The 26980-nt window shown below is 41.8% G+C and overlaps 1 protein-coding gene across 1 annotated transcript; it reads right to left on the reverse strand.

The window, feature by feature from the left end:
* Window positions 1–653: 653 nt before the first annotated feature.
* On the reverse strand, window positions 654–26980 carry LOC115586094 (plasma membrane calcium-transporting ATPase 1-like). Its single transcript, XM_030424856.1, has 22 exons — window positions 26708–26980; window positions 25711–25850; window positions 24034–24325; window positions 19775–19972; window positions 18550–18807; window positions 17124–17249; window positions 15829–16029; window positions 15597–15623; window positions 12965–13111; window positions 11117–11331; window positions 10732–10974; window positions 8378–8619; window positions 8063–8300; window positions 7129–7308; window positions 6908–6995; window positions 6565–6671; window positions 5127–5318; window positions 3802–4015; window positions 3376–3587; window positions 3166–3273; window positions 2794–2982; window positions 654–2618 (listed from the first exon to the last, which is right to left on the reverse strand). Exons 3-22 carry the CDS (start codon window positions 24227–24229, stop codon window positions 2232–2234), a joined length of 3768 nt encoding a protein of 1255 aa, XP_030280716.1. The 5' UTR covers window positions 24230–24325; window positions 25711–25850; window positions 26708–26980; the 3' UTR covers window positions 654–2231.

Genomic DNA, 26980 nt, shown 5'->3' on the forward strand with positions numbered 1-26980 from the left:
TGAATTAATTTAATGTGTAGAAGTGTATTTTTGTTAAGTTTTAACTGTTTTGTATTATTTTTTGATTAAAGTTTCCCATACTCTCTTTTGCTTTTGTTTAATGGTATTGTCCCTTTCTGTAAAATTAAAAAAAAATGATAAATGTAGCAGACTAAACCAACAAAAACAAAATATGGAAACAAAACAGCTTTGAATGTAGATTATAAAACAGACTTGAAAGAGGACAATATGTGTCAATTATACAGGAACAAGTCTTAGGAGGTTGACAAAACAATCTCGCCACGAGGTTCATTTCTGTGTGATGAATTTTAGTCTTATCTTCAGTTTATGACCTTTGCCCAGTTGTCATGGAAACACATTTTGAAATTTCCTGGTGCGAAACGTCACGGCTGCCGTGGAAGAAGTGTTGTCTCAGGTTTTTCTAACCAGGCTTTTCTCCACCAGGGAGGGCTGTTCTTACCTGTTACTCAGCATCCACCATCATCAGTGTGGCAAAGGTGCAGTACAGGTGTGTTCACCTTCAAGAGGAAAATTAATTAAGATAATGAGAGGAAACTTTCCTTAATGACTGTTGAACTGGGCCAGACAACTGTTGATCCTCATTCAGCCAGAAAACAAACCAGTTAAAGTAATTTTCCAACAACTATTTTTAGAACCATCAAACACAAGTTGTTTTATTGGATTATTTAGCAGCACAGGTGTTCAGCATTGTGGAACTTTTTTTTTATCAACATCTTCATCTGGTTGCCTTTTCACTTTTTATTAAATGTATTTGTTCTTTTTGTATGCTTTTGTGCAGGCAATGTTACAGAATTTCCCTCCACCTCCTTACACTCATATTTTAAGTACTTTATTAATTAGAAAAGAGACAAAACACACAGAAAACAAAGGTAAAGATACATTTGAGGGATAGCGAAATTACTTAATTTATTTTCTATCCTATTCTATATAAGATAAAAACAATTCCATAAAATTTCAACTTCATTGTTTGTAATTTTAAACAATTTTCTGCTAAAACTCTGCCCTAAAAATTGCTACTTTATTCTGAAAATATTGGATCTTGTTATTCCTGTAAAAAAAAGGTTGTCAAAATGTTAAAATTGTGATTAAAACAATGTTATTAGACGACTTCACTCTCAGTAATACTTTTTATATAAAGCCTTTTTCTTTGAAAACCATAAATAATGTTTTTCATATTACAGTGTCAACTTTTTCTTGTGTTCAAAACTTTATTTCTACTTTGTTTTCCAAAAATCTGAGATATAGTTTTGGCTTTCAGTGTACCTGATACTCTGCTGTCAATGTGTTTCTCTCATCCAACACCTCTCTGACTTGGTCTTTGCTGTCCATGTTGGCTCTGAAGGTACTTGTTATTTTTTACACTCTTTTGGAAGGAAAAACTTGTTTTGTTACTTAAAGGCCTGTCAGTCTTTCCCCTCCATTCCTCGACTGAGGACTGAACAAATAAACAACCTTTGTGCGATCAAATAAGGACTTTTATCCTATATACTTCATTTGGTTCATATTTAACAGATACATTTATCAGATCCTCACTTTAGTAAAGCCTCTCGATTTATTAATGCAGCTGTTCTGATCACCACCCCTTAGTGCCACTGATACATTTTTAGGACAGCTTTGCCTCAACCATCAGTGCAATTGATCAAGCTGCGTCACAAGCTCTGGAAATTGTTTTTAACTTTTAATTACTTTCGTAAAATCCAACATAAGACATATACTTTTCTGTCTACAAACACACTTTTCTGTAAGAATAAACATCCCCCCTCCTTAAAAGTGACTGACTCTAATCATTTCAGTCACAGATCCTTAAAGTTAAACTTCGACACAAAACTAAGAGCTCGTCACCATCTGCTTGTTTGCTCACAAACTGCAGATCAAAATGAGCTCTGACTACATCTGAACATCAACATGATTATTTACAGATCAGAAACTGATTATTGGTCGATCACCTCACAAACACTTTTCTCCTAAACAACAACTGTAGAGTTCATGTCTACTAAGTCAAAAAAGGAAACAACAGTCTGTTTGTACACAAACACAAACAAAACACCTCTGCTTCCTGGATTCTAAAAAACAGCGGTTGAAGTCCTGACGAGAACCAATCACATGAGTCTGTTTTTAAAATGTTTTTTCATTCTTTGGCTCTTAGAAGAACCACAAACGTACGAACAGACCATCGTAACAGGAAGTGGTCAGGTCATGAGAATGGAGCTTCAAAGGGAGGTCTCCAGACTGTGCAGGGGGCTCCCCGGACATGGTGGCAGCCCTGCTGAGTTGGGTGGGATAAACCCGGAGCCCCTAGAGCCGTCTTTATGAAGCGGGCCGACGCGGTCCATGGCGTTGTTGTTCTGGTTGGGTGAGGACGGGAGAGGCTGCAAGTTGGACAGTCCGGTGAGTGGAGGAGGGATGATGATGGAGTTGCGTTTGGTGGGGGCTTCGTCCTCGCCCTCTACCTCATCAATCAGGGGTATCTGAGGTTCCGAGTCCTCGATGCGGAACTCAGGGTGATTCATGAAGTTGTGTATGGAGCTGCGGGACTCGGGCGTCTCAAGACCTTCGTACGGAGACACGCTGTCTCTGAAAGCATTGACCACACGAATCTGAAAGACAAGGGAACACAGTTTGAGGTTTAATGGAAGACCAGCGTGTTGTGGACAAAAGGAAAAATCTCAACTGTGTCTGTTCTGACTATAGAACATAATCATATTGTGATCCCAAAGTTGTAACAACCCAATATGACCCAGGTGAAACTTGAATTTGAAGGTGAAAACATACCTGCGTCTGGATGCGATTGAGGCCGCGGCACCAGAGCACGTGGCCCCTCCTCAGCTCCATCTCAGCGTGGTCGATCTCATCCAGGTCCTTCATCTCCTCCAGCTCCTCCTCAGGGATCTCCTCCTGCTGCGTGCCGTGACCCGCTGTCTTCAGGAACCTCAGCCAGCTGGTAGGGACGCTGGACACCAGCTGAGAGGAAGACAGACATAAATAGTACACCCCTAATCAGTAACATGTCCATGCAGGTGTTACGTTTGCAGCACTGGCAATTAAACAAGAGCAGACAGACACCGTGACTATATTTGAATGAATGCGGTTTGGATAAAAGACTGATGTTACTATCTACTCTCAAGAATAAGCAAAGCATCTAACCTGTCCCCACAGGAGGCTGCCGATGCCGAAGAAGAGACACCACAGCCACTGCTCGGGGCTCAGTCTCACACAGCTGAACGGTTTACCGCCAAACTGGACGATGACGATCTACAGGAGGAAAGCGAGATGTCGTCATACAGGTCATTTTTTAATCACTTTGCATCATGAACCTGACCAGGTGCAACGACTGCCTTATTCCTCGCAGATTACCTGTATGAGGAGGGTTCCAAAGACGATGGAGCAGAAGATGGGGTTGTTGAAGACGCCCTCAAAGACGTTCCTCTCGCCGTGGATCTTGCGAGCGTTGAGCTCGTTAAAGATCTGCATCAGGACAAACGTGTTGAAGACGATGGTGTAGTGCTCGGAGGGCGGGGCGTGGAGGGGTGCGTCTCTGCCGCTGTCAATATCAAATATCTTCTCACCTGTGGCAGGGAACAGATGTATATATGGTTTATTGTCAGAGACCTTCCCTTCCCTGTATAAGTGCTTTTCTGTAAGTTCTGAATGGAAACATGATATTTGAAAATCCCCATCTGCATCTCAATGGACAGCTAAGACGGAGAATAATGTGGATTTGTGGCTCTAAACTCAAACGCACAATCTGCTTTAAACAAAAGTCGTGGTGTGTTGACAAACCAACAAAGAGCAGGGTGAAGATTGTGGTCAGCTGGTAGACACCGTGTCCCAGGATGTTCTTCATCATGGTTCGGGAAATTAGCGGTTTCTTGCGGCCGTACGGGTTCCTGAGCAGCAGTGCCTCGGTTGGCGGCTCAGTGGCGAGAGCCAGCGAAGCGAATGTGTCCATAATGAGGTTGACCCACAACATCTGCACAGCTTTCAGAGGAGAGTCCTGAAAACACACACATATACAGTCAGCGTCTGTTGACAAAGACCCAACCCAGACCTCAAACCCAACCAATCTGGACTGATACATTTTTGACACTTGATTTGATTAAACTGAATTCAGCGTTTGAAAGTCAGAAAGTCTGACTTTTAGAGGTTATACTGATTGCATGACTATTTTTGGTATCAATTATTTTGTTTGTTTTCAGTTTTCAGAGTCTCTGCTGCCAACTTTCAGCCTGGACAATCTTGAAAAAGAGATTTCTAATGTTTAAAGTCTGGATAACTTTGTGGACACGACGACACTGAACCACAATTTTGTTCTGAAAGGACATGCCAGCAACTTGAATAATCACTATTGTTGTGTGACTGTGTTGGTGAATGCTACAGTACATAAACGTACTGTAGTAGTATCGATTCAGTCATTTGCAGTCTCTATTTTACTGTAAGAGAAACTTAAAGCCTTACCATTAACCTTACAGTTCAACACTCACACAACTGTTGCAAAACTGTAAGTGAGTGATAAACCTTTCCCATCTAAATAAACCCACAGTTTGTCGTTTCTACTACTAGAGGTCTCTCAATCAAATAAAAGTAAACCATAGTCACAGTTTGATTATGTGGTTGTCATCTTCACTAATAAACAACCACCATTGCTGATGAAAGTCTATCTGAAGTGACTCAGGGAGAAATGTTCAAAGACGAGGTACTGTAAGTTATATTCACGTTACGTTCTGTAACGCTTACTGACTCTCTGACGCAACATCTTGTAAAACCAGAAGTTTTAGTGACAGGAGACCAAATCAAACACACCTCTCTGGGTTTGAACATTGTCAGGAACATTTGCAGTAATGGAAGAACCCAATGTAAAAATATATATGGAAAGGTTACTTGTTATATCTTTAACGTGTCTAAAAAACAGAAAAATCTAAATCCTGTTTGAATTGTCCATTCAATGATAAAATCTCTAAGCCAGGTACCAGCTGATGTCCTGTTTGGAGGGGATGAATCACCTCCACCACTGTCAGTTGGACTGGCCTATTTTCCTGTCAAATGTTTCTTTATTTATTTTTATTTTCACCCCTATGTAGGCAGCAGAGGTGTCAGATGGCTCTGACCTGGGTGATGCAGGCTCCGGTGAAGGCCACAATGACAGCGACCACATTGACAGTGAGCTGGAACTGCAGGAATTTGGAGATGCTATCGTAGACGTTCCTGCCCCACATCACAGCCTTCACGATGCTGCTGAAGTTATCGTCTGTCAGGATGATGTCAGACGCCTCCTTCGCCACGTCCGTCCCTGCGATGCCCTGCAGAAACACGTTGTGTAGGTTTCCTCACACAAACCTCACACTAGAACCTGGCCGTGAGCCTTTAGACCAGGGCTGATCTGCAGTTGGTTAAAGACTCCTCTGAACCTGTTATTTATCTGCTCATAAAGATCCATTCATAAAGATCGATACCATTTACTGTGTGTACTGATGACTATTTTTAGTGATTTATAAACACACTGATTACTGTTAACCAAAACCGTCTCATGCTGGGTCCAGACTACATGTAGTGAGCATGATTATTGCCCGATCAGGCAATCATAGAGCAACAGGTCGGGAAAGTCAAATGGAACGACTGGAGATCGTTTTATCCAGATGTAACGTCTGTCAATGGATGACAATAGACCTGGGATGCCTCACAAGCCAGACAAAAAAACTAGCCTGTTAGAATTTTTATTGGGTTAAATGATGTGTTTTAAACATTGGCCAACAAAAGCTCAAAATGCTCCTCTGTGCACAACCGTGAACATGGCGAAGTGAAAGAGTAACATTGTTGTCGCCTTGAAACAGAGGAAAAAGGTCAACATCTCCTTTTCTTTTTTTCTATGCTTTGCCAAACACATGACATTCAGAATCATACACACTGTCATTGTTTCTTTGCACTGTCCCCCAAACTACGCACATAGACAACAAGCTATGATTGGTCAGGGAACAACGTGTGGTCTGTCATGTCTCTCAGACAGGTCACAGCAAGAAGCTCTGACTCTACACAACGAATCACTGTGATGTTGCACTACAACAGCAGTTACTTCAGGGTAGCAAATTTCGCTTGTGAAATTGGCAAATTAGTTTATTTCTAATATTGTTTTCAGCCACAGCTGTTACATTTAAAGATATATAGTTAAACATGGTGTACCGACCTGTCTGACTTTTCTAATGTGATTATCTAATGCACTGTGTTGCTTTGCTGGCATCTTTTTAAACCAAATTCTGGATAAACTCAAGCTGTTTTCTTTAATCTGTGGACTAAGAGGTTTCCTAATATCAGTAATATCAAGTTTGTTATTATATGAAAGCATCACACATTAATTTTTCCACTTCCAAAAAGAACATGAAATCATGTAAGCTACATGACGCAGGGTTCTTAAGTTATTGTAAACTAATATTGTGATTAGTTCAGAAATCGCCTCATCTGACACAACGACCATCTTATCAAACATTATGTCGTGTAGTCTGAACCCGGCTATAGAAGCAGCACTTTGATGGCACTGGCGATGATCGTTACCATGGCGAAACCGACGTCCGCTTTCTTGAGGGCGGGGCCGTCGTTTGTTCCATCTCCAGTTACCGCGACAACCTGCCTCTGCTCCAACACAGTGCTGTCGATGATGCCTGAGATGACAACACACAGACACATAGATAACGACGTAGGTTAGAATGTGCACCTCAAAACATTAACCATGGTTGCCTCTAAATTTCAACACATGCTCGCATTTTCTTTGATTCTTTGATTCATTTAAATGTTTACAAGCATGTAAAGCACATGAGTTTAAACGTTGCTGTTTAAATACATTCTCATTAGCATGTCTCACTACCACTCTCTATGACGTGGTTAAAGTGTGTCTAACCTTTGACCAGAGTGTGTTTGTCCGTTGGAGACGATCGGGCGAGGACTCTCAGCTTTGGCCAAATCTTATCAATGCGCTCCTGCTCAATCTGCAGAGAAAGAGAGAAGAGTTTCAGCTGCATACAAACATTTCCTCTGTTTATCAGATTGATCTAAAGTGTGTGATTGAGTCTTGAGGAGGGACACTGCTTTCTTTTTTGGAACAGTCTGTGTTCTTCTCACCTCTCCGAGCTCGTTGTGGATTCGCCTGTTGAACTCTTTCCCCTCCATGCACAGGAAGTCGTCTCCAGGTTGCAGGATGCCACATTTGATGGCGATGGCCCGGGCAGTGTTGATGTTGTCTCCGGTCACCATGCGCACAGTGATCCCGGCCCGCTGGCACTTTCTGATGGCGTCTGGTACCTGAGGAGAGGAGAACACCAGAGGAAACAAAAACGGTGACACATGTTGAGGTAAACAAAGTGCTCTGGACAGATGACAGAAAACTGAAGAAATAAAGAAACAATATGATGAAAAGAAGAAGAAAAACTGACGACTGTCAGACAACAGTTTGGCTGCCAGGGCACTCGCACAGTTTGAATCAGTGCAGGATCTTGAATGTAATACTTAAAATGCAGCATTAATTTAAAACTCCGCGGGCTGCAGATTGTTTTACTAGGTTAACTAAACGCTGAGGTTTGAGGAGATGAATCTGCACATTTTCCGCGGGGCTGTAAAAGTGACCAAAAACTTTCCTTGCCGTGTGACAGAACATTTGTCCTGTTGCTTTCAGGATTTGAGGACCTCAGTTTGTGGTCTCGTTACATTCTGCACTGCAGAGACGTCAAAAATGTATTTTTATTAAAATCATTCCCTTTAAAATGCTTTTTATCATGCGGCATTGTGTGAAATCTCTCCTGTGGCTCCTAAAATGGTTAGACACCTCTGGGGCTCTCCTAAATACCAGAACAGAGAAGAGTCAGACTGATTTGGTCTCTCTGAGGTGCTTGAATAAAATGTAGGCTATAATTTTTTTTCAAGACAGAAAGCCTCGGGAAGTCACACTCTTGATATAAGAATGGACTGCCAGTGTTTAAGGAGCTCTTCAGAGGTCCAGTGAGTAGTGACTCGTACTGTGTGTATCTTGACTGTGATTGTAAACACAGGGATGAGGTACCTCAGGTCGAACAGGGTCCTCAATGCCGACGACGCCGATGCAGGTGAGGCCAGTGAGGATGTGTGCCTCGTTGTCCCACTCAGGCTCTCCTTCAGAGGCAGGGAAGTCTCTGTAGGCGAGGCAGATTGTCCTTAGGCCCTCGCCTGCCATCGGCTCAATCACGTTCTTGACCAGATCTTCCCGGTCCCGAGGTTTGAAGACTTTGGCCTCGCCGCTGGCCAGCAGGATCTTACAGCACCTGGAACCACAGACAAATGTCATGTGATCATCATGTAACTGAGCACAGAGCTGTGTGAGCAGCAGCGGTGAACCTACTTCCTGAGCAGGATCTCAGAGGCCCCCTTGCTGAACATTCGGTAGCTGCCATCATGGTTCCTCAGCACGGTGCTCATGGACTTCCTCACAGAGTTGAAGGTGTAGACCTTGAACAGTCTCTCCTCTGGGTATTCGTTGCGGACGGTCTGGTAGTCTCTGTGCAGGTCGAGGGAGAGTCCCAGTAAGGCACATTCAGTCTTGTTCCCCACCTGGCGAGCCAGCCCGCCCTCCTTCTCTGGAGGCTGCGGAGAAGATGTGAAGGCACAGTTAGACCTAAAGTTTATAACGACAAACTAGCACTTTACATGGTGTAAGAATTAATCTCAAAACAAACAGCAGCTATAACGGTGTTTAAGGTTGAATGACAAAAAGTTCATCTTCAGTGCACTTCCAACCAGACCACTAACTATCACTGTGTCACTGTCGGCTTTCTGCCTGCTTGTCCAGCGTCAGGCATACTTAGAGTTCTTTTACTTTACTGGTTTTGATGTAAAGTAAAAGGTTTACTTTACAAAGTTTCATGTTATATTTCAGGGTTACTTTTTCCTAAACAGCCCGCCCACAGCCTCAGACAGGACCCTGTTCAAATTAGATTAAAGGCGTGGGGATCATTTTGTTGGCACAACAGTTTTTGAGTGGATCCCATCAAATCACCACCTTCCTTTAAGTCACATTTTAAACAGCTGTACAACTGCACTCATTGTTTTCTGCCTTGCTGATTTTAATTTATAGTAACTGCTTTTGCGTTTGTTTTGTTTTGTTTCAAAATAAGGTCCCACGCAGTCCACCGGAAGGGGCATCACCTCAGATCTCTATATAGCATTGAGAAGTGACTGTGTTTGCTACTTCAGCACCACGGACAGCTCCATGGGTTTAATAATACACAGCACAGTCAGTCCGCTGATGTGACTGGTGGTGGGAGAAAATAGTTGAGTTGGATATAGACAATAATTAATGGAAATTGTCTGAAAACTTATTTCAAAATATATTTGCATGTTATTAAAGTCGTGCTTAGGAAGAGGTAGGATAAACGTAAACTTTGTGATAACTTTTGTGAGTTAAAATAAGTTAAACCTTTGTGCACTGGACTCGTGGATATGTTATTCAAACTGTACTTCCTGGATCAGATTTCAAAATAGAGCTGAAACGATTTCTCAATTACTATGCAACTACCAGGAAAAATTAATTAGTGACTGCAGCTGACAATCTTTTAATCATTTAAGCCCTTTAACAAATATTATCTTTGCCCTGCGTTTGCCACCTTTGTCATGTGTGACAGTAACCTGAATATCTTTGGGTCTTGGATTGTTGGCCAGACAAAGCGAGACATTTGATGACGTCCTCTTTGGCTTTTAGAAAGTGCGATGGGCATTTTCACTGTCCTCTGACATTTTACAGACCACTGGTGTCAAACCTTTTCAGCTAGCGACCCTTTATAGCCAGACAATGCTCACTGTCAACCATTCATGTCTATGAGCTGTCAGAGGTTTGACCAAAGATAGATAGAACTTCTCACATAGTTTCAGTAGAAAAGTCATGAGGACTTAAAAAAAAATGCAAATATTTGAGAAAAAAGTACACTAAACATTTTGTGTAGCAGCATGTGTTATCTTTCTAACCCATTTTGTTAATCATCTCATGATGCCGCACGTTCATTGGGTCAGGAGCCACTGTTATACCGGACAATTCATCAATCAATCTAGAAAATGTCACTCTAATGCGGGGTCTAGCCAGAGAACATGTTTTTGTTTTGTTATTGTTTTTGCAGAAGACTTAAATGCAGGTGGGTTGCAATTTCTGTACACAACTCAGGAACATAACATGTAACAACAACCTGCAGGTGGCGCCGTCACAATCAAGATTACAGCTTTGAAAACATTTTGGCTTACAGTCAAAATCTTTTCATTATTTCAGTTTCTCAACTCCTCTGCATCTTTGCTCCAACCATAATACAAATGTAGTCAGGTGTCTTTGCTGAAGGTCATAAGCTACATCCAGTGCTTCTGAAAGTAGATCTACATAATAGTGGTTAGCCCTGATACATTTTTTTTTTTTTAAAAGAAAACACCCAAATGCTCTCAATCTGCTCTGACCCTGACGGTGCAACTTGCAGCTACACCTGATCATGAAAATGAGAGTGACAGAAAAAATTCTAATAACACTTGCTGGTTCTTTTTAACTCTCGTGGTTAAACCTGTTTGTCTCCCGTGTGCTCTGATCTGTGCAGTGGATCCGGGAGGCAGTGATCAGATGAGTCCTGAGCTGCTGTGGCACCTCTCCAAACCAACCTGCTCTCTAGTCCAAACGCTTAACTCACAGAGCCTCCTGAATGGACAGATATTTTTACAGCTCACCATAATCTTGGTGGTGTAGGCGCAGTTGACCCCGATGCCCTGGACGAGGAGGTCAAGGATCTTGGCAGGAATCAGGTCCGGCTCTGGCACCTTTTTGTAGTAGCGCCCTGCAATGTGGGCCTGCACCACTGTCATCCGATTCATTGTGAGCGTGCCCGTCTTGTCGGAGCAGATGGCCGTGGCGTTGCCCATCGTCTCACAGGCGTCCAGGTGGCGGACCAGGTTATTGTCCTTCATCATTTTCTGAAAAAAGAGGAGAGCAGTGTTTGAGTCTGTGTAGTTTGTTTTGACTAAAGACATATATGGAATGAAAAGTGTCAAAAGGGCCTAATCTGTCTGTATATACTCAATGGGACAGGTTATATAATGCTTTACACAGACATACCTTGACTGAATAGGCCAGGGAGATGGTGACAGCCAGAGGGAGACCTTCAGGCACGGCCACCACCAGCACCGTCACACCGATGATGAAGAACTTGACCAAGAACTGCACGTAGATCGGCGTACACTCGCTGGTCCACGGAACCCCCTGAATCCAGAAGGTATCGATCAGGAAGCGAATGATGAGGATGAGGACGACGAGAGCCGACATGAATAGACCTGAAGACACAAACGGAAAGATCAACAGAGAGTTTAGTTCATCTATAACCCTGATCACAAGGTACAAGAGATAATGTGTCAGTGAGGACCAGTGAAGAGTATTCTGGGCCAGGCTAACCTGAGACTGAAACCAGAGAACAGCCCTATACTGGAATGAGATGTCATTGTTTTACCCAGCTGTCAGACACTATAGAGAATATGACGCTGTGTTGTAGTTTTATGACAGATGTGATTTGTACTAATATTTGTATCCTTAAGGGTGCAATATGTAGGAATTTTAGTATAAAGAATAAAAAAAATAACACTACATATCGACAAAAGGAGACGTTTGACATTATGTCAAAAAAATCCATGAAGTTAGCATGTTAGTTTGCTAGAAGTTAGCCCAAAAAATGCCCCCCCTTGCTTCTGTTATGGTGGTATATAAACATAAAGATGCATTTATGGCTCCTGGAAAACTGCATTTTCCCCTAAAAAGCAGGAGACTCCAGGAACAGGGCCTTTCTGGTTGAGAGTTTGCATGTTTGCCCCGTTCTTCAGCGGGTTTCCTCTGGGTACTCCGGTTACCCCCACAAACAAAGCAGGCACATTAGGTTGATTCATGGGGGTCAGTGCCCTTGAACACTGGCAAAGATCTGGTGTTGGTCCGCATGCCCCAGGGTTAACCCATGCCCCTTCCTCACTCGGGATAGTTTAAATGCAGAGTATCAGTATGTATTGTATGATTTTTTTCTTCTTCTTGTTCTCAACAGAACACAATGCTCTCTTTTCCAACCTGCACAAGATCAGTGAAAAAGTTTGTGTCCACGAACATCTCTCCTCACACTCTGCAACTCCCGAACTTATCAGCACAGGTGATAAAAATCTAAGACTCCTGGTCCTGAAAGTAGGACTGAAATTAACCACTCAAGAATCATGGACAGTTAGGAAGGTTATGATTTATAGATAATGGCTCTGGCGTGTTCAGCTCATATCATGAAGTACTCAGTATTGCACCACAAGGAGACCTGACCCAAGGAAGCACTGAATATGGTGTAGGTGAATAACAGGACAACACGTTTGTGGCTCTGACTCAATTAATCCCTTGTGTCTACCATATGTAGCAGCTTCACATTCACAATAAGAGTGAAGCGGAGTGCAGCAACATTTAGACTGGTGGTTTTTCATCCTTACATAAATATGAAACTCTGAGCTCTCCTTAAATCTTACACTTTGAGTAAAATACTAAATTATTTAGTTGTCTCAGTAATTAAAGAGCACGTTGTCATTTTAGAGAATAAATCTAAACTCAACATTTTTCTATTTACAATATAAATAAGGTAATAATACAAACTCAGAAATGTTATTTTTTTCCAAGATTGAATAAACAAGCTGTTCTCAGAGGAAAACAAATACCCCAAGAACACTGTTTGAAGCTAGAGAATGTGGCAGGGTCCGCCAAATATAAACAAAGTAAAACAGTATGAAATTTTCCTTTGAGGTGAGTTTGTTTCTGTATTTTGTTAATTCCTCTTCGGATTAAAATTTTGTGTGCAAAACTACATAGCGCAGCTTTATATCAAAGAAGGCACAAAAAACAACAAAAAAAACAAACAAGAAAAAACAATAGTTGAATCTTATTCTCTGTTCGTACCTGCTTTGCCGATCTGCACAGCCAATTTGGTCAGCTTCCCCTGGAGGACAGACTTCTCCTTTTTGGGAAGCTTTTGTTTCTTCTTGTCTGGTTCATCGTCCTCGTTGAGCGGCTGCATCTCCACAGTGCCTCCCTCCTTCTTTTTTCCTACAGAGGACACAGGAAGTCAGTAAAACATTCAACCTTCAAAACTGATACTGCAAGTTCAGTCGGGCCAATTTATTTCATATAGGCCTACCACAGATTCTGAAATAAAAGCCAGATTTTGAATGATGTCTCAGTCTCAAACAGGACACTTTTAACCAGCTTTGAATCACTAAAATGTTGAAGTATATACAAATGACTGATGTCAAACTTCTATCTATTTTGCCCACACCCAGAGCCCCACACACTTTTCAATCCAAAATGCATCATGTGGCGGATTTTCAAGATGTTGTATCAACTACAGATTGTACTTCAGCATTTCTTTATGCCAGAACCCACACGCACACACACACACATGCAGAGGACAGTTGGATCGAGAGAGAGGCCTGCCCACCTTCTCTCTCCCAGAATGGGTGAGTGGCATCTCAATTAACTCTGATCAAACTGTCTAATCTGGGCAGTATACAACTAATTACAACTATAAACCAAGATTATGCTACTACACTGCCTATTTATCATATAAAATGCTTTCAGAATACAATTCAATGTACTCTTTAGCTGTAATAGAGACAGATCATGAACAGGAGGTGCACGCCATATTGTGAAAATGGAGGCTGAAAACTCTGATCAAACTGTTTAAAAAGGCTGTGTAGATCAAATATGAACCAACCCATTGACTCAGAGGCAAAACCAACTCTCAGCACGTCAACCATCAGCGGGGCTGGTTATTAGAGAGTGCTCTCTGGTTGTTGTAGGCCTTCTACAACAAGAGTGAACACCACTCCCCTTTCCCCCTGTTTCCGCTGGTCATATCAAACCACTTTTGATATATTTATGCATTAATTCTGCATGAACTATGGCAAGAGCTATTTTTCCAACAGTGAATGACTTCTTCAATTAGTCGACAGGTAAAAAATTGATTGAAATAATTGCTTCGTGTTGATGGTGCTGTAATATGTTAGATGGTATTAGGTTGTAATTGTTACTTGCAATCCACATGAAGCAACTTGGATGAGTTGAAAAAGTTATTGATTAACCTTGATAATAAGCAAGGAAAGCAATATTGTTGTTTTTGGTGATGTGCAGGTGCAGCAACAAGTCCGAGACAAAAATCACTTTGTAATTTCTATCAGCAACATTAGTGCTGGACTCATTATCAGTCGGTAGGTGGGTGGTGTTTGTCTAATCCAGGTCTGGGTTTACTGTGCTGTGTTGATTAACTTCTACAGAATCAGAGCAGACTTACAAACAACTAACCAACCAGACTACGCTACCTCTGTTCCCTCCGAATGGCCGCAGAATTAACGGCACTACAAACAGACTCAGCTGACTCGGTAGCTCTTTGACAGATAGAGCGGGTATCTGCAGGTGTGTGTGTGTGTTTGTTTCTGTGTGTGAGCGTGCTGATCCCAGCTCAGTAATGAGGTTATTAGTGGACAGGCAGGCAGCAGCAGCAGGCAGGAGAAAAAAGCAGCTGCCGAGCTTAAGGCCGATAATCTGCTTGGTCCTAATCACCACCAACAGAGTCAGGGGCACCTGCTGCTGCTGATCAGACCACAGGGACATACACTGAACCATGTGGGAACGAAGGGACCAGGAGGACCTGCCTGGGACCATGATTGAGCATGATTGAACCCAAGTGGAGCCAAGATTCTGACTGACCCCTGGTCTCCTGCATGATCTTTGACCAGGCTGATCACAACCACCTCTTGCAAACCATATGAGATTCTTCTGTTGATTTATTGTGATGCATCACATGTTGAACAGCAAACATGGCATATCTGATATCAGGATGGTCATAGATGGTCCTCTCACATTCCTGGATTTCTAGATTATGCAAGGCGGTGTAATACTTATGATCACACTTCACGTCCACATTGTGAACCTGTGCTTGTGCTCCTGCTTGTGCTCATGTATGAGCAACCGTACCATGCCTAAGCATATGTTTTGCAACCGTGCCAGGACCAAGGAAGTGTACCGTATATGAACACGGTATGAAGTGCTCACCCTAGTCAAACAAACTGGAATTTGGGGATCAAACGTGCTTGGGCACGGTACAGATTGCCTAATGTGAATGCGCCCTTACTTCTAGCAATTCAATTTACGCTTCGAAAATCACAAAGTTGCCGCCCATATATGAAGATAATCTTGCTGAACAAAACATGTAAGTATCATAAATTTGACACTGAGATTATTTTCGGCGATATCCCAAAATCCAATTTAAAATTCCCATAGGCATTTCATTGAGGGAACAAAGGTGATTCTAACTTCTAGGTTAGCTTGCAAAAATACATCATTGCTACAGCTCTTGAGGTAGAAAGTGGTTTTATAAGACAGGGCGTGCCAGGGCTAGAAGATTAGCTTCAAGGTTCACACCCCTCACTGTTCTACAGAGACCAGTACAGCTGTGAATAAAATGCTGCCACTCAACAACCTTCACATCCACTCAGAGTCATGTACGATAACTCACAGTACTGAAGCTGCTCACCTTTCCTAGCTTTGTCATCCTTTTTGCCTGCAAAGGAAAAACATGAAACAACAGCTATTAGTCAGTCATACAAAACTTGTATTAAACATTAAAAGAGCCAAAAACCTTAGATATATTATGAACAAATCACGAAAAATCTGCTCCTGGATATTAATCCTTTACATGGTTCTACACTTACGGTCACTGAATGTGTTTGTGCGTCTCAGTGCTGTTATGTCTACTCTCAACTTACTTTTCTTGTCCTTCTTCTCTTTCTTTTTCCGCTCCTCTTTCTTCCTCTCCTTCTCCTTCTTCCTCTTCTCTTTTTCAGCCTTCTCCTCGTCACTATCAGCGTCCTCACCGGCACCGAGCAGCGTGAAGATGATTCCAGTCTGAGAGTTCACACCTACAGCGGTCACCACCATCTTGCCGGAGCCTTCCATCACATGAGTACCTGAGAAATCGAAATATACAGAGTTATCGAACATGGTACTGTAGATGAGGAGGGATCACATGATACTAACCTAACCAAAGACTAAAGCTGTGAAAAAACACGGAAATTAGCCACATCTCCCTGGAACAGCTTGTTGTGATTTGTTTCTCAAGTATGTAGACCTCCTCGAGGATAGGCCCACAAAATAAACGAGTAAATCAGAACTCCTTTGACTCTCTTTGCAAAATGGATGTTTAAATGAACTGACATTATTATTTTTTTGTTTTCTTGTCTGCCTGTCAATCTGTTCAAAATAGTACTAATTGTTGTTTCATGCTTTGTATGTGTATAGTCTTTTTTGAATGAAACAGCTGAATAATGCCACAGGAAACAGTGGCCAACAGGTTAGATTGGAACCCTGGGCGGCTGCGACAAGGCCAAGGTCTCTGTACGAGGGGGCGATCTACCAATGATCTGCCACGGCACACCGACAGTTTTGATATGAGTGTATTGTTACCATGTAAATGTTGAAAGGTACACACTACAGGTTTCGCATCTCTGTCCTTCCTGGAAGCTGAGTAACTTTTCTGTCTCTCTCTCCTTTCCACTGAGGCTCTAAGGATAGAGGATGCCGTGTATGGGCATTATTCAATAAAACTGCCTCTGCTTCTTGTCTTTGACACTAAATTGGTTATCTGACTGCCAATGTTGATTGGAAGAAGCTGAAAGACGATGTCTTAGGATTGTACGTTCTACAGAAAACAGACCAACGAAACAATCATCAACCGGCAGTCACTTACAATTGGTGTTTTTTCTAGAGGCACACATTACTATCACTGAGGTGACTTTCCCTAAAATACTAACTTTGTCTTTGTGTCTTTTTCCACACTGAGTCAACATAAAAATATTGCAATTTCTGCAGTATCTTTTGTTGATTAAAGTTGTGTTATTTCAGTGAAGGAAGAGTTTAGGTCCCTAGGTGTGAAAAACAGAGAGATGCACTATTTAATAGTGAAAAATCAGCAGCACAAACTGGATGGTAACGGCTGACAATGACAGCTCGGGTCAGACTGAACTTGGCTGTAATTTGAGGTGAGTGGAGCAGAGTGAAGCACCTGATAGCAACATGAGGTCTTTGTCGAGACTCTTCTTGACGTGGTCCGACTCTCCGGTCAGAGAGCTCTCGTCAATCTTCAGATCGTTACCCTGAATCAGGACGCCATCAGCCGGGAGGAGGTCACCTGGTACAAATCGACACACACAGGTACACTGTAACAACCGCTCACGCTCATCAGGTCGTTGTGTGACATCATCATCACACTGTCTGTCCGTCACATGATGAGTAAAGAAAAGGAAAATTACAATAATTCAGCAGTGAAAAAGGGAGAAATACCTCCAAGTTTTGTTTTCTCATGATTATTAATCGCTAAACTATGAACTGTTGACCCAAACAGACACAAAAAAAAAAGAAAAAGAAATTAGATATATTCTCTTTCATAATTTTTTTTACCTTAATATTTAATTGTCCCCAAAAAGAAAATTGCTTCTGGTCACTATAACAAAACTAAAATAATTCCTTAAAATAAGACTTTGTTAAAAACTCCCACTGATCTTTTGACGGTGAGCTCTGTGGGTAATCAAGAAAAACAAGGGAATCATTGCTATTCAGTTTTTCTTAAGTAGTGGTGGATTGCAGTGAAGTACATTTAGTAAGTAGTAAGTACTGTACTTCATTCAAATCTTTAGGTACGTATTGTACTAGAGTATTTCGTTTTGATGCCTTTTTTATACTTCTGGATTCAGATAATCAATTCTGATTATAAACACAAATCAGCTACTATGAACAATAACAATATATATCTATTGTTTAAAGGGGCTCTGTGGACATTCTGTGTTTGGTTTATATTAGCAGACTCCATTCCTAAAGTAACGTTAGCTACTGTTGCTCTCTGTTAGTGGAGCGGAGAGTGACACAGAGATGAGGTACTCGAGACAGCGCATAAAGTCAAAGCCTTTCGACTGGGCAACTGAGGGAGCTGTGGAAGGTCTCATTTTTCACGTCACGTTACAATCTGCTCACATTTGTCAAATAAAAAAGCTAAATTGCTTCAAATTGTTAGACACATTCTCTTTAAGCTCCCCAGAACTATAAAACTGTATAATGTAATCTTTACAAGTTGCAACAGTTAAATTATTAACACGCGATGAACATCAATAATCATAATATGAATATCATTTGATTAGAGGAGCCACTATTGCATAATGAGTATTTTTAGTTTGTGAATTTTGAATGCAGATCTAAGGACTTTCACAGCTGTTCATATGGAGTTTTTCAATTCTTTGAGGACAAAAAATGATAATCTGGTTGAAATCACAAACTATCAAATCAAATATTATGTACCTGAACAAATATCTGATGTCAACTGATTTTTTAAAATTACCCTGGCACTACATTTCTGGCCATAAAAAGTACTGTTTGATGTCATGCCCTAGTCATCACTCAGGGTAAACTTGTACAAGTGCAAGCATTTGCTCTCTCACCATATTTGACTTGTGCGATGTCTCCTACGACGATCTCTGACACTTTGATTTGTATCACCTGGCCCCCTCGTACCACGGTGAACTTCTGCTCCTGCTCGATGCGGCTCTGGAGGCCACGGAACTGCTTCTCTTTGCTCCAGTCATTGAAGGCCGTCACAAGGACCACACACACCACAGACAGCAGGATGGCTGCACCTTCAATCCATCCAGCCTCCGCCTCACCCTCGTCCTCTACACCACCAGCTGCCCTGCCACAGTCTGAACATATACAACAGCACAGTCTTACCAAACCTACAGGTTACCATAAAACATGCAACACTAAACCCAGCAGGACTTGTCAGGGTGTTATCAGGACTGCCCCCCCCCCCCAACACCAGAAGTCAGATGCCGCCTGGCTTTGGTGAACTGACCTGTCTATTGTAAAAAGAAGCTACTTTAATGATACCAACATTTACACGTCATGTCACAGACAAAAGAGAGAGAGAGAGAGAAACAAAGACCGTGCTTGTTACTTTTTAATTTGGTACTATTGAAACATTTATTTCAATATAGTTGTGTGGTTTATCAGTAAAGTGTATGAACTATGCCGCAGGCTGGACTCTGCTGACACTGACAATCAGAAATGAAGCTGTGACATGTGAGTCCAAAACAATTAAGCTAAAAAAGCATGTCTCCTGTAGAGTTTAGCTGAGCTCTGACCAGGACACACATCTTCCTCTGATTGTGTGTAAATCTGATGTTTTCACATCACCACTGATAATCATGTCACATGATACTAAAGGCACAGATACTTGAGTCTAACAAACCTGTGACTTGACCTTTAGGCTTATACATCTGAGGCAGCTGAAGATAAGGATAATAGAGTATTTATCATACTCTAGGTTAGAAGTTTTGATGGAAAGCATGATTGATAATACTGAGTATATTCAAAAATGAATAAATGTCTGTTTCGAACAAGTGTCTTTGGAGCATTCAACAACTTTTGAAGTCTTTGGTCGCTTCTGTCCCAACTTGAAGTTTGCAGTATGTTGCTGCCATCAAATTAAAAAAAACCCTAACCCAGAATAAGCAGATATTTACAATCAATCAAATAACCTGATGAGGTAAAACATTTTGTCATAGTAGGTTAGCAATTGATTGAAATGTGTTTATTTTGTGTTGTACAGAATGTTTTGGGGAATCAGGGTTGTAACTTATAAAGAAAGAAATCAAAAGATAAACTCACTCTGTCTCTCAGCACCCGGCGGTCTATAGAAAGAAAGGCCTAGTGAAATGATGGCTGCCACCTCCAGGATGATGAGCGTGACATCCTGCAGGGCTTCCCACACTAACTGCACAAAGGTTTTTGGCTTTTTAGGAGGAATGAGGTTCTGTCCAAACACCTCTTGTCTTCTGTCGATGTCCTCCGAGTTTCCATCTAAACCTGCAACAGGAATACACAGAGACAACATCAGTGACATGGCCAAGTTCATATGTAAGCCAACATCTGTTGATCCAAGATTATGCTCAATCCTAACCAATTCACATTTATTAAACTCTCATCACTTGCAGGATGGACTGGAGTTGGATAACCTAATTATACTGAACTGTATTGAACCCCAAACACCCTACTTTTTTATGCTTTAATTTTCTTTGCTCAAACATATAGACGTTTATTTAAATACTAGGGGAGAAAGCAAACCAAAGATCCCACATCTGTCAGGCTATATTTTAGGCAAGTATGTCGACAACATTTCTTTCTGCTAGCCTCAATGCCTGTGTTACAAAATAAGAATATAACATCCCACTGTGCCATTAACATTTACTGATTTGATCTGTCTCATAAACATGTTGGGTTTTATAGCAGTGTGTGCTCTAGCTCGCTGGTGATAATCTGAATAGTCACATATCTATATATTAAAGAAGTATAATGAGGCAACATCATGAACTTCAAGGCATTTCTATGCTGTCCTTTTCAGGAACACTCTGATCACCTCTGAGCAGCTCCACTGGAGCAGCTCGGGTTAAATGGGCACTATGTAGTATATATTTGCAATAATAATAGAAATATCTTTTTTTCAATAACTGAATAAACAAGCTGTTCTCAGAGGAAAACAAAGTCCCCAGAACTCCGTTTGAAGCTAGAAAGGTGGCAGGGTCTGCCAAATATAAACAAAGTAAAAAAGTATGAACTAGTGTTGTCTTTTAAGGTCAGTTTGTTTATTCGTTTTGTTCAAACGGGAAAACAAAGATAGTTTGTTTATTTGGTTTGTTTAGGCATGAGCAAATCAGTCAGTGAAGATCTTTCTCATCTGATTAAAATAACGATGATTTCCCCCCAACTACATTCTACAGTGCAGAGACAAGAAAGAGAGAGAAAGAGTCCATTCAGTTATTAGTCCGAGCCCACAATGGAACCATGAACGTATAAGTTCAACTCCAACTGCAATTAAGTTCATATCTCAAGCTACCATGCAAATGAAAATAGAATATATCAAAGTCATTTAATGCTAAACTTTAGACTTCGAAATGGTAGTCAACAAAGCAATGAGAGAAATTATGGTAGGTTTACAATCAGTCAAACCAGAATGTTGCTTCCCTCTCTAACTCAAGCAGCTCTAACTCATGACGCCCAAACAGCTTTGATGTAATGTGATGAACCCTTTTGGATTTAATACCAAAGAAGTATTAAAGAGGCCGTACGTTTTAGCAATTTACATGTATTAATCACTGTTTTATTTACCATATGTGAGTGGATTGTAGAGTGACACGAAAGACTAGACCTTTCCCATCTCTCTCGGTTGCCTATACAAGCCTGTAGACGATTTGCTTTGTCTTTGTGCCTCTCTGTGCCTCGCCAACAGAGAGCGACAGTAGCTAATGTTAGTTTAGAAATGGAGTCTGCTAACATAATTAAATGTCCGGTCTCCAGCATATGAAAGAAGTTCCACGGAGCCCCTTTTAGTCATTATTGTGCGTGCAAGTGCCATACATTAACTTAGCTCTACAGTGAGTAACAGAAGCTTGACACTCAGAGAGGCAGAGCAGGCTGTGATTACAACTTGCTGCAGGATGAGGCTACACGGTTAGTATTAAAACTGATTTGAACAACTTAAAGTGTTAAATTCGATCATTTGAACCTGACTTCGGAAAATGGAAGTGTGACACATGGTGTTTGTGTCTCTGCAGTGGTGTGGCGTGGCGTGGGAGCAGAGAGCAGACTGGTTTCCTCTGTGGAACAGAACATGTCGAGGCATGCTCGGATCCCACCGGACACACTGCAGCTGCTGCACTTCTGCAGCTGACTCAGTCGGTCTGAACACACTTTTAACTCTTTCTGTCATCTGAAAATGAAACTCAGTGAGCTGAGCACTGAGCATGCTCTGTGCTTTCAGGTGAGTGGAGTCACACTGAAAGTTAATGGCCCTGCCACCCAGCTGTCACCACAGAGACACGCAAAGAAGTGTGATGGATTTTCCACCGATTTCAAGCTGCTGCTGACATTTTACATCTCTGACAGCGGGAGATGATATGCTGAAGGTGTTTACTGAGCGTGTGCAAGATGGAAAGACTGAATGAAATAATGATGAGGAGGAAAATGTCAAAGGGCAGACGGATGAGGCACACTGAGTCCACCAAGGAACATTAAGTCTGCTGAGATACACTGAATCCACCGCCAGTAGGTCCTTCTGGGACACATCATAGCAGCGCAATGTCGAAACAGTAAGGTTTGGCTATAGAGACTGATTTGTTTCATCAATATGCATGCATTGTAACCTGAGAAACTAATGAAAATGTCAATAAACACAGCCTCTCACAATGTTGAAGAAGTGAAGAGTGAGAAATAATTCCTTTATCTGGATCCATACCAAAAGTTAATGTAGTCTATTCTGGGCCGAGGCCCATGCTCCATCCGTGCCTCATGGAAATCCGTTCAGTGGGTTGTTGTGTAATCCTACTAACAAACCAACCAACCTACCAAGCAACCAACAGACCGATCAGGGCCAAAACATTCCCTCCTTGGTGGATGTAATAAAAGGGCTAACAGATACAAACAGCTGGATGGTCACTAAAGGAGCAGCTCAACGTTCTGTCTAAACCTGTAGTCAGAGTCGGGTCATGGACTATATGTTTAGCATGGAAAGTAAAATGCAGAACTCCTCCGGTCATCCTCTGCATGAGAGCACAGAGGACACACCCTCCAGGCTTCAGCAGAGGTCACTGAGTCATCTTTACATGAGCAGCACTGCCACCACAACATTTAGCATTATTATCGTGGTGGCTTTCTAAGGATTGCTTTGTAAGTTTTACCTTTATCGGAAAGGTGACTGTGGATAAAAGTACTTAAAGACGGCTGGGGAGAAGGTTTGCAGACAGATTGTAAAAGGGGACATTAACATTTCAGTGACAGTGACACAATTAAGGCCCTATGTTCAGGGCACAATCAGTGTATGGACAGTTTCGGTATTTTTCCTGGCTTTGAAATACGGGTGGAAGGTCATTTACATAGGCAACACCATGCTTGTATTGTTGTTGGTATTTTGGTGTAAATGGGCTCTCAGGTGCTGAGAAGAGAAGTCTCAGAGCATCCATGCAGTGAATGAAATACAAGAGTGAGAAACAATTGGATTTACCTAACTTTCAAAGAAAATTTTTTTACACAGTATTAAGTTTGCTGTAGTAACGTATGGTTGTGAAAATGTGCAGAAGTGATGAGTTAGTGTTGTTTTAGTGTGATAAAGTAAATACAACTGTTGGCAGAAACAATGGATTTTAAAATGGGACTGATGAAAAAATGCTATACTTATGATTATATCTGGCTGATAGCCGATCCGCTTAATAAGGTCACTATCACCACCAATACCACCGACTGATTCAATGATCAATGCATCCCTGGTTTAAGACACACACTGTGATTTTCTTACAGCATCCTCAGCCATTTCCTCTCAAGACAATGTTGTTGAACAATCCCAAGACAGTGTTAAATGACTTCTGTCTCTAAAGCCCTCTCACGCAATCTTCACCGCTTCACTATAACTGTCTCAGACACGAGGTATATCATCTCATCCTCGCTGTGCAAATCCTCCATTTGAATTTAATTCAAATGCGGTATTTATAGAGTGGAACATGCTGTGTTTGTCTCACATTGTCCTGGAGCTGACAGGCAGCAGAGGAGGGTCAACAGAGGCCGCAGGTCACAGTCGACGTTGACCATCTGACAGTCAACAGCCCCTCAAGTCAAACTGAACCAAATATGTCCTCTGTTGGTTTAATGGTGCCCGCTCCAGGGGGAGGGGTCAGTGAGTCACTGTGAAGTGGCCTAAAACATAATTTCACAGCAGAATGGCTCTGACATAAAACACCAAACTGTATTAAGGGTGGAGCGTCACACTGCCTGTGGTTGAACTACAGTTCAGTTTCATATTTCTGTTGCCGTGATACTCACACTGGCAGTCAGCCGTGTTGTTTTAGAAACACTGAGCCAGAGTTTTTAAGCGTATTTACCTTCGACAGGTGACGTCCTCAGTCTGGCACACAGTCCATTAACATCTCCGTAACACTCCTGGATCCTAGTGACTGACTCTGCTCCCCTCAGCTCCATGAGGGAGCGCAGCTCCTGTAGCGAGCAGCTGAACTCCACCTCATGGTTGGCCTCGCCACGTCGGCCATGTTTGGACCCACGAAAAGAGTTGTTGGCCATGTCTTCTTCCTCTGGGACTCAACAGAGGCCTTCCCAAAAAACACAGACTCAGTGGTCGGCCGGAGTTGCAGATCTGGCCTGACGGGGACTGTGTGACTGTAAGTGGGAAGACAGGTTATTTCAGAGGTTTGATGGGACAACAAATAATTAACTATAGGGGAAAATTTAGAAATATCACCACACACAGCGAGAGTGGACACAGAGGTCACGTCCTTGGCATTTTTTGTGGGAATGTGGAGTTTTCTACCCTACAATTACATTTAAAGACTGCTTTTGTTATTTTTGTGACACAACATGTTTAAATTAGACTTTTTCTGGCAAAACTGTGAGGAGCAATGAAGTAAGAGAAATTTAGTACATTGGTAAGCTACATATTTATGGATTGTGGTTTTGAAGTAGCATGTGGATCATAACATAAAAATGCAAACCCTTTTTTTTTTTACCGCAGTTAGCTTTTAATCATTTATTTAAAGAACAATAAGAATTATCAAGATATAAATCAGTGAAAATATTTGTAATATTCAAATATCATCCAGACCCTTCAGCAACTAGTTACTGAAGAAATTGAGTTTGACATGAGTGATTTTTTAAAATTAGAATTTAACATTGCTTAATGAGCTTTTGCTGAATTGAACTGAAGAATTTTGAATTCTTCCAGAAACAGTCAGAGTGATAGAAAGATGTGTCATGTGTAAATAAAAAACTATGCCATATCCATATCTGACCCATCGTGGTCCAAGAACCAACACCAGCTCTGCAGCACTAAATCAGAGAGGCAAAAATAAACTTAACAACAAAAAATTACTCTCCTTTTCCTGGGCAGCAGGGTACTTTATAAGTGTTACCAGCTAACTGACATTAATAGGTACATTTTAACTGTTGATTCACTTGGCACAGATGGTGTCTGGATAGATATTTGTGTGTGGCGTTAAGTGTTGTGCCCGCTGGTGTGTGAACCGAAGCCTTTATATTTGTTCTTCACAGGTTGTGACCTCTGTGCCTTCAACTGTAATCTGTGTCAATCAGTCAGCCGAGGCTTAATCTAAGCAAGAGAGAAGCAGCCTGTTTAAGGCTGAAGAAGAGAGCGAAATGAGGGGTGAACAGGCTGAACACAAGACATGACTGTGAATAAAGCTTTGCTGAACTGTGCAAAGCTAGAGCCTCACGAGTGATTCCAACCAGCACACAAAGAGATTCAGTTTGCAACACAAAAGGTCCAACCTTAGCATGCAACAAGACTGTTTCAATTTTTACTGGATAAAATCTGCTGACCAGTTACTAATGAACAAATCATCACAGCCGCACATGCAACTACAAAAGCTATAGCTGTGTGAAAGAGCTGAATAACTCAGCAGCCAGCCCTCATAACATAACAAGCTTTTATTGAAAAACATATATATGTATATATATTCAGAACCAGTAATTTCTGGTTAAACATTATTGTCACTACACAGTAGCAGTAGAAGAAAGGCTTTACTTACAGAAACTTCCCCCATCGCCTCCTGTTAGCAGCAGCAGCAGGTATTAGTGGCAGTCCGATTACTCTGAGCAGCGTCACACTCACAGCTCCAGAAACAGCCCATAACCCGGCCACGGCTCCTCAGCTGGCAGTCCTGCACACCTGCTCCAAGACCACAATTTACTTTTAAAACCAGTCAGTTTTCCAGAAATTCTGTTTGACCTTCAGCAAGCACACAGTCACAAGCGGCGCTCCATCGGAGGAAAAAACAGGAGCTGGCTAAATGATTATCTGAGGAAAGCCTCGCTTAATCTAATTAGACAATCTGTGGCTTCAGTGAGCGCCAGAGAGACTGCTGCTGCAGCTCCTCCTGCTGAGAGAAACACATCACGTCTACACGGCCAGGTCTATTCACCAGGAATACACAGACCGGGTGTACACACACCAGGAATACACAGACCGGGTGTACACACACCAGGAATACACAGACCGGGTCTACACACACCAGGAATACACAGACCGGGTCTACACAGACTTCAAGAGAAAATGTGAAAATGAAGAGCTAAGACTGAACACTCTAGAAACCTGATGTTATGTCTATCACACTTCTCTCCCCCTTACATGCTGACATCAGGTGACACACGCATACACGCACGCACACACAAACACACAAACACACACACACACACACACACACAGGTGGATTACAGCACATGGACACACAGGAGGATTAACTGAACACACACACACACTGGGTGATATCACTGTTTCACATTTGCATGTTAGTGTTTTCACACTTGGTTAGTGTGACCTTTGACCCTACACTCGAACGAGGACTTCTTTTAAGACTAACTTGACAGATTAGCCACGGTTAAATGTCGTTACTGATCTGAAGGTGTGTAAATCCAAGACTCTTATTGTTAATTGATCTCATTAAGAGGATAATAGGCTGCAAAACAAACATATGATTTATTCATTTTGGGCGAACTGGTTCAGTCAGCAGCACTGGGCAGGTTCACCTGTCACTGGCTCATCAATCTCTTCACTGTGTTTGTGAGCTGCCACCTGGTGGTAATGCACAGTCAATACACGGCACACACTTTCTTGAGCCACCTTAAGTCTCAAGTCTTCCCCTTCCTCTGTTTTGTGCCTCCTCTCTCCTCCGTCCTCCTGCCTGTGACACAGAAATAATTTTCATCGTGTGGGAAACAATACATTTTAAATGGTCTTTTTTGAACACTTTTTAGTATTTCAACTGCAGCTTCTAATTCCACAACCAAATTCTTAGTACT

Source organism: Sparus aurata, chromosome 8 (assembly GCF_900880675.1).
Source record: "Sparus aurata chromosome 8, fSpaAur1.1, whole genome shotgun sequence".
NCBI lineage: Eukaryota > Metazoa > Chordata > Actinopteri > Spariformes > Sparidae > Sparus > Sparus aurata.